We start from the raw sequence: 14,057 nt of genomic DNA, 5'->3' as shown, positions 1-14,057 counted from the left end.
TTGATTGTGTATCCCCGTGTTTACAGTGTTCACCACCGCGAGGGCAGGGATTTTAGATATTCCGAGGATACCTGAACGCCTCATCCATCCCAGCCAATCACAGCCACGTCTCATCGTCAACAGGAAGAGAAAGAAGCGTCCTTGGAGATTCGGCTGTTAATGCACTTCAGAGTCTTTGTGTCTTTACAATGGATCTGTCAAAGAACTGACTTCTAATACCGTCGCCGAGGCCAATGACAAAAGTCATTAAACCTTGGAAGGTAACTCAAATGTCACGTATGAGCTCCCAATATACTTTAACTGCTTGCTAAGCTAGTTGTCGGCTAACGATCAGTTAGCAGATATGCTAACGTTAGAATGATAAGCTTTCATTTCACTTCTGTTGCCTCAAGAATGATTTCTTCCCGATAGTCGTGGTGATCAAGATGCCAGGGTGGTTTCAGTATCACATAATCTCGCCTTTGTCTCAACCACAAAGGTGCAAATAGCTGATGATAATGGTACAAACTCGGGATTAAATATTACGTTTCTCTATTGTTGCACATTACGGATCACATAAATTACTGTGGTATACTGTGCTCCAATGTGTGTTTTGTTTGTCCTCTGTTGTGTACTCTTTACTTGTCTCCGCAGTCAACATGAGCGCAGCTGCTCTCATAGGAGACCAGCTGATCCTTGAGGAGGACTACGATGAGAACTACATAGCATCCGAGCAAGGTTTCTATCTCATAAAAATAATAATGATGAATAGTGTTTGACCAGCAGGAATATGGTTGATTCACAGCAGCAACAAAATCACTAAATGTAGACTCGCCAGACTCAAGGAGAATCATCTATTGGATCAATTTTAATCGATATTAATTGTAATCAAATCAATCCATGAGTCATTGATATGCTTTAGAGAGGACCTGTTTTTACAGACTGATAGGAACCACCTTGTTCTAACTGCCCTCACAAAACTGCCCTGGTGCTGTTTCCATGCAACTGGAATAATTACCAATGAGTAAGGTCACATTTCCCACTTTACAGCATTCCCAAGGCCATACCAGATTAGTCACATGACTGCTCTCTGGAGTGATGCTTTGTTGCTGTTGATAAAGTCAATAAAATAACAAGCTCCTCATTACCTACATGAAAAAAGGACATAGTATGAAGCTTAAGCGATACATACAGTATTTATGCATATTTGCTGTCCAGCCATTGCTTTGCAGTAACTATGACTGCAGAGCTTTCATTTCATTCAGAGGTTTTTTTCCAAGAAGGAGAGATCAAGGGAGTGAAGTGGGGTCTTTGCTTCCTCCTTAAAATAACCACATGGCAGATTAAGTAATCCTGTCAGCATTAGTTGTTGTCCGTCAGTTCTTGAGTACTCTTCATCATTTGCTTCAAATCTGATTTGCAGCTGCTCATTGCATCACATTTATTTATTCACTTACATACCAGTTGAAATCTTTGGATTGGAACTGTGTCTATACTATTAAATTAGTTGTGGCTCTGTTGTGTTATCTGTGTATAATGTAAGCATGACATTAATGTACATGTTGTTGAGCAATTGTAGGTTTAGTAAAGACAAAAACAACTTGTTCCATTGACTGTTTTTGATGTTTCACTGTCTGAGAACAGTTTTAGTGAAAACTCAATAGTCTCCACTCCACAGTAGTGCATGTCAAGCAATGTGCGTGGCCCGTCTCATATGTCTCTGTTATTCTGTCGCCTCCTGTCTGATCAGAGATCTTTGAGTATGCCAGAGAGATCGGCATTGATCCCGACACTGAGCCGGACCTCTTGTGGCTGGCCAGGGAAGGCATTGTTGCCCCTCTGCCTCCCGAGTGGAAGCCTTGGTGAGTTAACTTAAGACACCTGAAGCTGAACATGTGCTGAGTGTGTTTTGAAGACATTACCATGGAGATGTCACCTGCAGACTAACAGTGGAGATTTCCTCTGCTCCCTCACAGCTCACTAACACAATAGGATATATATTTGCTCAGATTTTTGTAAAGTGGTGATGAATCGTTACAAAGTTTTTGGCAGTGTAAATTATTTACCTAAGTGTGAAATGCTCTGGTATCACAATCAGTGGTTTTTATTATATCGAATAATGAAACTCGCTAATAAACATCATTACGTTCTCATTGTCCAACAAATCAGTTGAAAATGGATGTACCCATGTTTGAGAAGTTCATTCACCAGTGCACCAACCATCAGCTGCAACTTTTTTCTTTCTGAGCTGCTCACATAACCGCTCCTTTCCTCCCTCCTCCTCACCCACAGCCAGGATGTGACGGGAGAGATCTACTATTTCAACTTCTCCACTGGCCAGTCCACCTGGGATCACCCCTGCGACGAGCACTACCGCCGCCTGGTGGGACAGGAGCGAGAGCGCACCCAGCTCACAGCCGCCGCCGGAGCCCCGGGAGACAAGAAGAAGGAGAAAAAGAAGACAAAGAAGGAAAAGAAGGAGAAGAAAGAGAATAAAAAGAAGAAGGAGCCACTCAGGACACCTGGAGTGAGTGATGGTTCATTGTGTCTTCTTTTATCAGCAGGGACGGGACCCCCTCAGGAAAGGTCAGATTGAGGTCTCTTTTACTGACCATGTCTCCTTTTCTTCCAGGCACTGAGTTCCTCATTGGGACCCTTGCCGTCCCCACTCGGCAGCTTGGCTCCCCTGAGAGGGCTGGACGCACCTTTGCAGGGTCCTCTCTCTGGTTCTGCCCCCGCTCTGCGGGGGTCTCTAAGCAGCTCCGGAGGGCTGGAACCCCTCAGGACATCTTCCAGGGTAACATCCTTTTACTTCATTGGGTTTTATTGTCCATACTTTACTCTGCCATGTTCGTGATCTCCTTGCTTTTAGGGTCTCCGAGGCAGCGGCGCCCTCAGTGTTCTGGGAAGCCGACAAGAGGAGAAAGTATTGCTTGACCTGCCTGCTTTTAATGATGAGAATAATGAAGACAACGTCTCTGAAAATGAGGTTAGTTTAAAATCTTGGACCTGAAAGGACAAAAAAACTCGTTGTGTCTCTACAAATGTAACATAATGTTTTGTTTCCAGCCAGATTCTCGGGGCTCGGATAGGCCGCTCAAGAATCTCCACTTCGACCTGGACGACCTCGGAGCAGGCCTAAAGGATGAGGTGGAAATCATCTCAAAGCTTTAGTTGATTCAAGTTAGAATGTTCAGACATAAACGCATTGCTTGGTTTGGCAGGCCTTTGAAATCTTGTGTGAATGCTGGTTGTAGGGCAGTGAAGGCAGCGATTTGGTTCCCCCCGAGGAGAGGACGGAGCCAGAGTTGCAGGACTTGGCCATGTCTGGAGACCAGAGCCCCGAGCTGCCTTCAAAGCAGGTAGAATCCCTCAAACCTGCACTCTGACTATTCCAATTGTTTCTTCGTTTCCATTTCTGTGCTCTTCATTCACCTGCTCATCATATTCTTTACATGTTTCATCATATTTACTGTCATTGCTTTAGGGAAACATTACTATTTGTTGTGTTTTCCAAAAATTATCATAATTTTGGGAAAGGTTTTTGACCTCGATAATAACTTTAAATGCTGTGCAACCGATGATAATCTGGTATTCATGCTAATATATGGTCAGTTCTGTATGTATACTCGTATGTCTTTATATTTGTGGATTTCTCTTGTTGTCTCATGTGACGGTGATTTCTAAACCATCTGGCATTTCTTCTCTTGTGCCCCTTCGACCTTTCGCCCTCTCGCCTCTTTGCACTTCGACCTGTATGTGTTCGTACAGCTGCTGTGCTGCTGGGATCTGTCCTACGGTCACGGCTGCTACTGCGTCTTCCTCTTTGTCCTGCTGTCTTCCTACTGTCACTGTTACTGCTTTGCTGTCTGAATCTGTACAAAAAAAAAAACAAAAAAAACACCCACATCCGAGCATGAGTCATCACCTACAGAACAATGAAGACCAGCTTTTTCCTCTTATATATGTTTTTACATCTCTCCACTATCAACACTGAACAGTCCGTTTTATAGAATTCATCTAAAGGATGATTTGTTTTTGCTTTAAATCGAATTTCATAGCGAGTGATTTCTTTAAATTAAGCTTACTGATTCAGTGCTGAAGCAACAGAATCACATCCACTGAATGAACCCGGTGTGTGTCAGAGTGAGTGACCCAGAACATTTTCCAAATTGTGTCTGTCTGCATGTTTTCAGCTGCTGAAGTCAAACTTATGCATGGTTGTCAAACAAAAACTGTTAAACGCATGATGTGTTGGGATCGTCTGTCATAGTGAGAACATCAGCCTGGGGGTTGTGGGGGGGGGGGGGGGGTTTACAATCTTCCTCTTTCCCTCACCTGCCCTCCTCCATCCCCCTCTCTCCCATGTGTCTCTGCACGCCTTCCTCTGTGCCTCCGTGCGAGGACTGGACGGATCTCTCTCTCTACCTCCCCCCCCATTACCCTCCACCAAGGAGCCTCTGAAGGGCGGCCACATGCGTCTGTCTCCACAGGCCAGCGGTGGAAAGCATCCTCCCTCCGCTGAACCCGACGACTCTGAAGAGATAGAAGAAGAGTTACATGAAGTGGAGGAAGAGAAGGAGGCGAAGGGAGGTGCAGTGAAAGAGGGAAAAGAGGAAAAGGAAGGAGAGCAGAGAGGAAGTGGAGCAGCTGTCGAGGGTGAGAAAGGGGGAGCGAGTGATGAGGTGGAGGAGGATAGCTGGGATGGAGAGAAAGAAGGGAAAGTGTCCGGAAACGTGAAGCATAGAAATGAAGAAGAAGGAAGTGACGGAGGTCAGAAATCAGACCGGCGTGTTGAAAGCAGAGACAGGAAGACGACTGAAGAGAGCGATGAGGATGATGGGAACTCCACCGAGGAGAAAGAGGAGGTGCAAATGGTAGAAGAGGACGAAGATGGGAGTAGTGAAGTTGCGGAGAAGCGTTTCAGAAGTGGTCAAGATGGAGGGAAGGCGGAGGAGGAAGAGGATAAAACAGACGACGAGAGAGACATATCTGAAGCAGGGGACACGGAGAGTGAAAAAAAGAAGGTGGAGGTCATCAGGAGAGGAGGGCAGAAGAAGGAGGAGGATGAGGAGGGAGTGAGTGAGGAGGTGCTGGACAGGTGCTCCCTGAGCCAGAGGAAACTGACGGAGAGCGACGAGGAGGCGTTAGAGAGGTGCGTGAAGAGCGAAGGAGAAGAAACGGAGGGGGAGGGAGTGGAGACCGAGGACGGGCTCAGAGCGTCAGAGAGCGACGATGAGGCCGTCGAGGTCTTTAAACGGGAGACGCCAACGGCAGAGCCCGGCCTTGAGCCGCCGCGCCAAACGAGAGCCGCTCCCACTGACCCGATGAACAGTGTGAACGCAAAACCCCTCCTTCGTGCAGAGGTAGGGTTTGGTGTGTGCCTCTGCGTGCTCAGCGCCTCATCCCACCACCCCCCCGAATATATTCACGACCTCCTCTGCAGCGAGGTGCATGTAGCTCCCAGAATCCAACCCCACCGCCTTAGGGGCCGTCTCGTCCTCTGGGACTGCATGTCACCACTTTTGAATTTGACAGCTCATGCGAGCCCCCGAGGACTGGACTGGAAATTCAGACCCCTCCCCTCATTGACAGTGTTTTTTTGCTTTTAGCTTGCTGTGTGATTATAAGCTGTCAGTTCTGTGTTTTTGGCTTGTTGCAGTGTGTTTGCTTGCGCTCTGGCCTTCTGCGTGCAGGTCTGCGTCTTGCTGATGCAGGCAGCGTGGTGCTTTGAGTGTGTGGCTGAGGATGTGTGTTGTGATTCAGATCTGTTGTGTTCTCATCAAGTGTTGTTGTGTGTATGTGTGTTTGCAGGACTCTGAGGCCAGTAGGGAGCTGGAAGAGACGTCCTTTTCCGTAGATGTCAAGGTACAGGTGACGTGCACTGTGATGCTCATCTATTTAAATATTCCCCATCAGCCTGTCATGGAACAGTTCTGCTTGTGTGTCTTTTAGCTGTCAAAGAAAGTTCCAGAAATTAAGGACCTCAATGGGAGAATCGGTCAGCAGGAGAAATCAGAAGAAAAAGAAGAAGTGGACACGGACACCGACGAAAGGTTTGTTGTTAATTTGAAGCTGCAAAAAACATGAATTGACTTTGTAACTCACCATTTTCTGAGAAATACACATCATGCTGTTACTAGTTCCTACTATAAAGCAATTGGGACACTGTGTTCTGTCCAATCCAGAAACATTTAGCAGCTTGGCTTTTTTTTTTTTTTTTTTTTTTACTACAGAGCTATGTTGTTGAAATATGTACAGAAAGTGTGTTTTTTATTTTGCTATTAGTAGATCTGTGATGCATCTGAAGACTAATGATCGCAGAGCAGCAAAGCTCCCTCAGTTTGAGGTGATATTTCTATAACATGTGATATTTCTAGCATGCACTCTCTCTGCAGGCACGTCCAGGCCAAAAGCAAAGACGAGCCTCTGGTCCATGAAGTCAGCCGACTCGTCCTTCACCAGTCCAGTCCTTCGCTCTCTTTCTCCGGCTCCTCCCACTCAGAGGAGATCCCTCTGGAACGGGGCGAGCCCCCGGGCCTTCAGAGACCCCAGAGCTCCAGAGGCCGCCTGGTTCGCACCTCCAACACCCAGCTGGACGACGCCGAGGTCTACGTGAAGAACAGAGAAACAACAATCCTGAAAGACAGGGAGAAGAAAGAAGATGGAGACAGGGGGGAAGAGGAGGATGAAGAGAGGCTGAAGAGGAACACCGAGCGAGAGCTGGAGGGAGAGAGGGAGCGCATGCAGAAGGAAAAAGAAAGGAGAATTCAAATTCTCCAGGACGAGCTCCGGAGAGAAGAGGAGCAGGAGGAGAGGAGGCTGAAGGAGCAGAGTGAGGAAAGACTCAGGTACGGAGACGAGCATCAGACTGTCCGTCTCACTGGATATGAGATGCAAAACTGAACAAATCCATACATTCATGTTAAACACCTAAACCTGCAGCATGCGGCTCTTTAGTCCCTCTGTAGTGGATCCATGAAGTGCTGACAAAATTTCATGTTGCAGTCAGTAATGTGCTGTATTTCTTGGAAATACAGACGCATTTCATAGTTTGCTTGTGAAAAAATAGGTATATTGGATGGATTAGTCATATTTATTCATTGAGGATGCTGTGCAACACTCTCTGTTATTTTATTCCATTATCAAAAAGTTATTACATAATTGTCTTTTTTACATTCAGAATGGCCAAAATTATCATGTTATTTATTGTTCCATATATAATTTGGATTTTTATTTGTATTTGTTCACCATACACATTTGGTCCACCATCCAGTTGGTCTCATCATGTGTGGAAGAATCTGAAATGAGCAAAACCAATAATATTTCGTAATAACAAGGTTTTTTTGTGAGGAGTTTTACCTCATTGTTGGATCTTTATTCCCCATTGCATATACCTCAAATGGTGTGTGTTTATGTTTGTGCAGGACTCTGCGACAGCGTCTCCTCTCCAGGAGGACGGAAGAGGAAGCCAGGCTGAGCAGGGAGTCCGACCAGAAGCTGGAAGAGCTCAAACAGTCTGTCAAGAAAGAGAGAGAGGAGCAGCAGCAGCAGATCAGGTCAGATTCACACAAGCAGACATGAACCTGGGAAAACAGGACCTTCTCCAGACTGAGTGCTGCTGTGTGATGATTACACACAGGGAGGAAAGCAAGGCAATTCTTAAGGAGTTACAAGTCAGCGTAGAGGAGGAGCGAGCGGCGGCGCGCAGCCAACTGGAGGACGAGAAGAGGCGAGACTTAGAGCGCCTGAAGGAGGAGTCAGAGGGGGAGCTGCAAGCTGAGAGGAGGAGGCTGCAAAGAGAGCGCGAGGACCAAGTGAACTCCATCAAACAGGAGGTGACCCGGCCCGATGGACGCTTTCTATGTTTAGTTCAAGTGGATCACAACCCTCGGAAACATCCAGCTGAAGCAGTCTGTGTTCGTCCTGTCAGTGTTGGACCGGATCGGCGCTCATCAGCGTTTGCTCTGTTTAAAGGCGAGAAGCACCGAGAGGAGGAGGGAGCTGATGATGAGTCCACGGCCCGAACACCAACTGGCAGAGTACCACCGCGAGGTCTGGTCCCTCACACACACACACACACACACACACACACACACACACACACGCTCAGTCTTGTATTTCTATCCTTGTGGGGACCGTCCATTGACTCCCATTCATGTCTAGCCCCTAACCCTAACCCTTACCCTAACCCTAACCCACACCACAACAAAGCCTAACCCTAAAGAAATGTTTTTGCACTTTTACTTTTTTCAGTAACAACAACATGGTCAAGAAAACACTGTTTCTCCTACTTAGGACCGGAAAAAGGTCCCCACAAGGCACGTCGTTCCACGTTTTGCTATCCTTGTGGGGACATTTGGCCCCAACAAGGATAGAAATACAAGAACACACACACACACACACACACACACACACACACACACACACACTTCACTCAGGTTGCTCAGTAAAACTAACCAGCCTCTCCTCCGCCCCCCTCCAGCTGGGCGAGGTGCTCCAGGAAGTGCGTGAGGAGGTGCAGCGCGACCACGAGAGGAAGCTGGAGCAGCTGAAGGACGACCACAGGCGAGAGATGAGCAGCATCAGAGAGAAATACCTGGACGAGGTCAGACAGCCTCAGCAGCGGTTCAAACCAACAATTGAGAATTCCAAAAAAAGCAGAATTTGTTAAGAACTAGAGGTTCAGTACAATGCATTTCAAGATACAGGTTTCAGTGTGAAAAAAACACAATAGATCTTCATTCCCATTGGTGGTGAAATTGTGTGTGTGCTGCAGGAGACTGCTCAGAGGGAGCAGATGCTGTCTGCTCTGAAGGACGACAGGGAGCGTCTTCAGGCCTCACACACTCTTCAGCTGGAGAAGCTTCGTCTTCAGCTGGACGCACAGATCCAAAAGACTCAGCTGGCACACTCTCGCAAGGTTAGAGAGTCCACCAATACTTTAAAAACCCATGATAGGAGAGCCTGACTCGAAAAATGAGCTGGATTAATGTCTTTCCTGTAGGAATCGGAGCTGAAAGATCTGGCAGATCAGCTGGAGCTGAGAGAGAAAGAGCTGAAGAGCCAGGAAGCCTTGCTGCTGACAAAGGTCCTTGTCTAATAACCCTCATGCACCATTAACCTGGTGGTGAACGGGAAAAACTTCATATTTCTGTTTTCTATCAGGCAGCAGATCTGAGAAGAAGACGACAAAAGCTTGGAGAGGAGGAGCAGGAAGTGGACAGTCAGCTAGAGGTAGGAGAGTCTGACTTTCATGTCATAAACGTTACCTTCACCTGCTCTACAGTCAGTCACACACCCCATACCTGCGCCCTCAGGCCTTACCGAGGCTGATCCACGAGAGAGACCAGCTGAAGGAGGCGCTGAGAGAGGAGAAAGCTCAGGCCCGAGAGCTCGTCCAGGTCGCCCGGGAGGAGAGGAATGAGGCCAGGGGGCAGGAGAGGAGGCTGAAGGAGGAGAGAGACAGAGCCAGGGAGGAGAACAGGAGGCTGAAGGAGGAGAACGGCCGCCTGCAGAGCAAGGTGGCCCTGCTGCAGGAGAGATGCCAGCGGCTCAGCCTCCGACTCAGGTACAGACTGGCTGCACCAGCTTTAACGTGGGGTGTTTTTTGGAACTCACAAACGTTCTCTTCTCGTTCTGTCAGTGAGCTGGATCAAGAGGCGGGAGTGAAGTCCTCACCCAGATCTGAGCGGAACAAAAAGAAGGAGCAGGAGACGGCGCCTCCCGCTGATCACAAAGAGCCGCTGCTGCACGTCGATGACCTGGACGAGCCGCCTTTATCTCCTGTCCCCGACAGCCACAGCAGCATGGACGAGTAAGACCAGACTGTCATTGTACACATCTAATTAGCTGTAGTGGCGCTTTCTGGGTAAATTAAAACTTTTTTTTTAACGGAGCGTGTTGTTATCCCAATTTCTTTCTCACTTTGGACTTGATGAGATGTGATATAATCCATTCACATGCTTCTATTTTAAAAGAAATCCATATTATTTCACTGATCATGTGTTTTAAGGTTTAATCTGAATCCAACTCACATTGTGTCAGGTTGCAACGAGTCGTTGGTGTCAGGTCTGAAATCCCAGGCGAGACATCTTATTCACTTTCCCGGACTAACTTTTAAATTATTTGAACTACTTAATTGATGTTCTGCATTTAAATTTCTTTATATGAACAATCCATTCAGCTGCAGTAATTATTAATAAATAAATAATTGTTTCTCTGCTCATGTTTTCAACTTCTTCTCTTCTCCTCGATGCGTCAGGTTTCGGCCGTACATCTCCTCACACGGCGCAACCATCCAGAAGACCAAACTCTTCCTGGAGAGAGAGAGCAGCCGACTGCAGGAGAGGCAGGCAGCTCTGCAGGCCGCCGCCCAGAGCAGCTCCTCTCAGGGCCCGACTCATCCGGGAGGAATGACCCAGGAGATGATCAGAAGCCTCCAGCAGGTGGGGGAGACGAGACGGAGGCGAGCGGCGATTTGAGGTGTTTGGTTCGGAGCTCACCGTCCTGCTTCTGTTCTGCCAGGAGGCCAGAAACGTGGCGGAGCTGCAGCAGACGGTTCAGACGGGAAACAGTCTCCTGAGGAGGCAAGAGGAGCAGCTGCAGCAGCTGGAGAGCTCCATGGCTGAGGAGGTGAGGAAGGAGGAAACGTCAGCCTGTTTGCTCTCTCCTGTATTTTTGGTGCCGTCAGAATGTTGTTATTGACAGCCTGTCTTGTTTTCTGTGTTGTTTCAGCCTCTTTTTGAGGATCTGTCTCGACATGCAGGAGAGAGGAAGGTCACCTTTGATGTGACCGAGTCTGACCTGAGCAGCGCTGTGGATCCGCCGGACGCTGCAGGTAACTGGACTCTCACTCAATACAAGGATGCTCTCATCCAACCAGGTTGCAGGATTTTACTCTCAAACATTTCATTGAATTTTCTGAGAATAAACACATTGTTTATTGTTATTTATATTATCTCCTCTTCCCTTGTGCTATTATTCAGCGGCTCGGTGACAATCTCTCTGCTCATCACATGAGGGTTGTCAAACATAAGGGCCATGGGCCAAAACCAGCCCACAAGAGAGTCCAATATAAAGTATCAAACACCGATCTGATTTGAAAAAAATTCAAAGAAAACACTGATTTTTGGAGTTTGGATTGTTGGTTTTTGGGACATTTCACTGTATTTTGCACCAGAAGATAACCTGATAATTACTGATTTGGTTTTTGCAAATATAGATGTTTTCGTCATGCGTACTCTGTGCCAATTACAAATAGAAGTTTAAATTTGAAGGTTAATGTTTTTCTCTGATGCTGTATGTGGCCCCTGAACTAAAATGTGTTTGCTTCTTTCTTATTCACTTTGTTTGAAGACATATCAGTTTTTTCCTTGCAGTGCATTGTGTAAAGCACTGTCTCACCACCACCTCTGTACGATACATTGCGGTATTGTGTTTTCTGTCCTCGTGTGTCTCAACCCTCTCCTCTCCTCCCCTCAGGACATCATCCCACTGTACCGGCCAAAGTCCAGGAATTGGCCGAGTCTCTCCAGCAGATCTCCAGCCAGCTCAACACCGTCCTGGGTGCTCTGGGCTCACTGGCTCAGGGGCAGGGAACCGTAAACCACCCCACCTCCGCTTCTGCCCCAGCCATTCCCAACATGCACCACCTGAGCGCCAGCTCCTTGGGTCCTCCTCCTCCTCCTGCAGCGAGGGTCTCACAGCCGCCCTGGGCTTGGCCACCGCACAGCGAATCCTCCACAGCCATGCCGCTCTTCAGCACGCCCATCAGCGGCGGGCTGAGGGCCTCGGACGAGCTCATCAACAGCCGATGGAGCAGCATATTTCCAGGTAGCTGCGTCACCGAATCACAGAAGCGCCGATGTTCCAGTTTGCATCTGCTTTAATCATTTCTGCTCTTCAGGAGCGTCTATTGATCAGGCCACCTCCAGCACACAGAGGAGCAGTCCGGCTTACTCCTTATACACTCCTATCAGGTACTGCTTCCTCCTGCACAGCTTTAATTCAGAATACAGCAATACACTCATTGTCTAAACTGTGTGTGTGACAGCTCTAACACTCAGTGTGTGTGTGTGTGATTGTGTGTTGAAGTGATCACGACTCCTGGTCCACAAAGAGATCGCTGCAGATGGACGGCCAGAGGCTGCAGGGGCTCATCGACGGCAACAAGAGGTGGTTGGAGATGCGCAAGAAAGACACCAGCATGTATCCTTTTTAACGAATCCACCGCAGCACCTATCATCTAACGTCTAATTTCAATCAGAATATCTCTCAAAGTCACACAGAGTTTTGTGAAATGTAAGAACCTCTGCATGGGTTTCGCCTCGTGACAATTGATCAGAAAACAGAGTTATAGCTCAGTTAAATAGGCAGCTGAGCTCTCGATAAAAGTTTGATCCTGACCCAAATGTGATTTGTTGTCAAAAAATTTGATTAAATATAATTAATTTCAAGAAAAATCCCATTCATCGTGGCCATTTGTCTCAATCACGTCTGTCTTAGTTTCAAATCATGAAACATCCAAACAACCTGTGATCATTCTCTCTTTGCAATATTATCTGTCAGAGGTCGGTGTTGCTCTTAACTTTGACCTCCCAGACCTCTCTTCACTCGCTATCGGGCTCCCTCCTCCAAGACCGGCCTGGTCCAGCTGGGCCTGAGCGACAACAACCAGATCAGAGTCTACCATTACTGAGGAACGGAGCCGCACATCCTCCAGGACGATGGAGCACGAATTGTCTAGGACCAGTCTGCATCGCTGTGTTTACATTGTACAGGAGGAGCAAAAACAAACAAACAAAAAAAAAACCTGCTGCAGAGGTTTTCAGGGATAGTCCCGCCTCCTCTTCTGTGATTGGCTGAAGAGATGTTCACGTTCAGGGGCTCACATGTCAAAGAGGGCTGAAGAAACCAGAAAAAGACTGAAGATTTAAGCCATTTAGACAAACCCACTTCTTTTAATTCTCGTTTTTAAGGCTTGTCAGATGATACGTTTGTGTTTGTGTCAGACAATCACAGTGAAGCACCTCCGTTTAAAGAATTTAAAGAACTGAAAATGTTTCACGTAAAATGGGGAATCAACATCCTTGATGTAATCTGAAAAGACGAGTGGCGCACATTTCTACCGTTAACCTGCTAGCTTGGGGCCATTTGTCCTTGTAATACCACTTAATTCCACTAGGTGGGATAGTGGCACATAGCTCCAGTCAATCAAGCACTTCAGACTGTTATTACTGTACCAAGAAAGGAAAAAGCAGTAGGTGGAGATCTGGCCACGTGAGGGTTTTTTTTCTAAGTGTGATGAACTTTGTGGAGGCGCTAATAAACTATATTGTGGACTAAAAGCACACAAAGCAAACGTCTTGAGTCGGTGTGCTTGTGAGAAGTGTTTTAAGTAGAGTTTTTTGCTGCTTTGAAGTCTGGGAGAACAAAATCAGAAAGAAAGATGCTGAAAACTGCAGATTTGTTGGTTTTAGTATTTTCTCCCGTCTTTGATGCTGCTTCAGTGGAGGGTGAAGTTGTTCGACTGTTACAGTTCTGCTGTACTGTTGTCTATTCATGTTTTTAAAAAAATATACAGTAAGAAGCAGGAGATTGTAGCATCTACGTGTCCAGTCTCGCCTACTGCTCCTTTAAAGGCCAAATCAACTTTTCTTCAAGAACACATAAATTACCCTATGCTTTAGTTTTAAACAGATTTGTGTTGTCAAATGAATTATGATACTTTGTATGAATCGCTTAGTTTTATTTCCTGTTTATTACAAACAGAAATTCTTGAAATGTTTTGTAAATGTGAAGCCATTTCAGTTGTAATATTCCTTTTTTACTCAGTGTCGCAGTGGTTTGTGTAAACAATACAAACCTGTCTTTGTGCATATATTTGTGTAGACGATACTGTATTTTTATAAGATATTTGAATAAATATTTTTTTTATGTGTATTTCATGTTTTAATTGCACAGAAATAAAAAAAGGCACGTTTGTGAAAAAGAAACCTTTATTCAGTAACCACTCCTGCAACAATTGACGATAATTTCTTTATTTCCCCGTACAGTACAGTGCAAAAAAAGTACCT

The 14,057-nt window shown here is 46.5% G+C and overlaps 1 protein-coding gene across 3 annotated transcripts; it reads left to right on the top strand.

Annotated features, from left to right (window-relative positions):
* Positions 1–120: 120 nt before the first annotated feature.
* Positions 121–13,923, top strand: cep164 (centrosomal protein 164). Of its 3 annotated transcripts, XM_030109051.1 has the most exons (28): positions 121–260; positions 634–717; positions 1,730–1,841; positions 2,272–2,506; positions 2,612–2,776; positions 2,852–2,968; positions 3,049–3,129; positions 3,237–3,341; positions 4,434–5,345; positions 5,794–5,847; positions 5,935–6,035; positions 6,378–6,830; positions 7,407–7,538; positions 7,622–7,817; positions 7,957–8,034; positions 8,465–8,587; positions 8,759–8,902; positions 8,987–9,070; positions 9,148–9,216; positions 9,300–9,550; positions 9,626–9,796; positions 10,244–10,427; positions 10,507–10,614; positions 10,717–10,819; positions 11,464–11,814; positions 11,888–11,960; positions 12,076–12,189; positions 12,583–13,923. In XM_030109051.1, exons 2-28 carry the CDS (start codon positions 639–641, stop codon positions 12,677–12,679), a joined length of 4,692 nt encoding a protein of 1,563 aa, XP_029964911.1. In that variant the 5' UTR covers positions 121–260; positions 634–638; the 3' UTR covers positions 12,680–13,923. The 3 variants fall into 3 exon arrangements, with proteins under 3 accessions (XP_029964911.1, XP_029964913.1, XP_029964912.1); XM_030109053.1 differs by lacking the exon at positions 4,434–5,345; XM_030109052.1 differs by lacking the exon at positions 4,434–5,345 and having other exon boundaries at positions 5,794–5,853.
* Positions 13,924–14,057: the final 134 nt, after the last annotated feature.

The sequence above is a fragment of the Salarias fasciatus genome, chromosome 14 (assembly GCF_902148845.1).
Source record: "Salarias fasciatus chromosome 14, fSalaFa1.1, whole genome shotgun sequence".
NCBI classification, from domain to species: domain Eukaryota; kingdom Metazoa; phylum Chordata; class Actinopteri; order Blenniiformes; family Blenniidae; genus Salarias; species Salarias fasciatus.
Note: the sequence above shows the minus strand (reverse complement) of the source record. Positions and strands in the feature narration are given on the sequence as shown.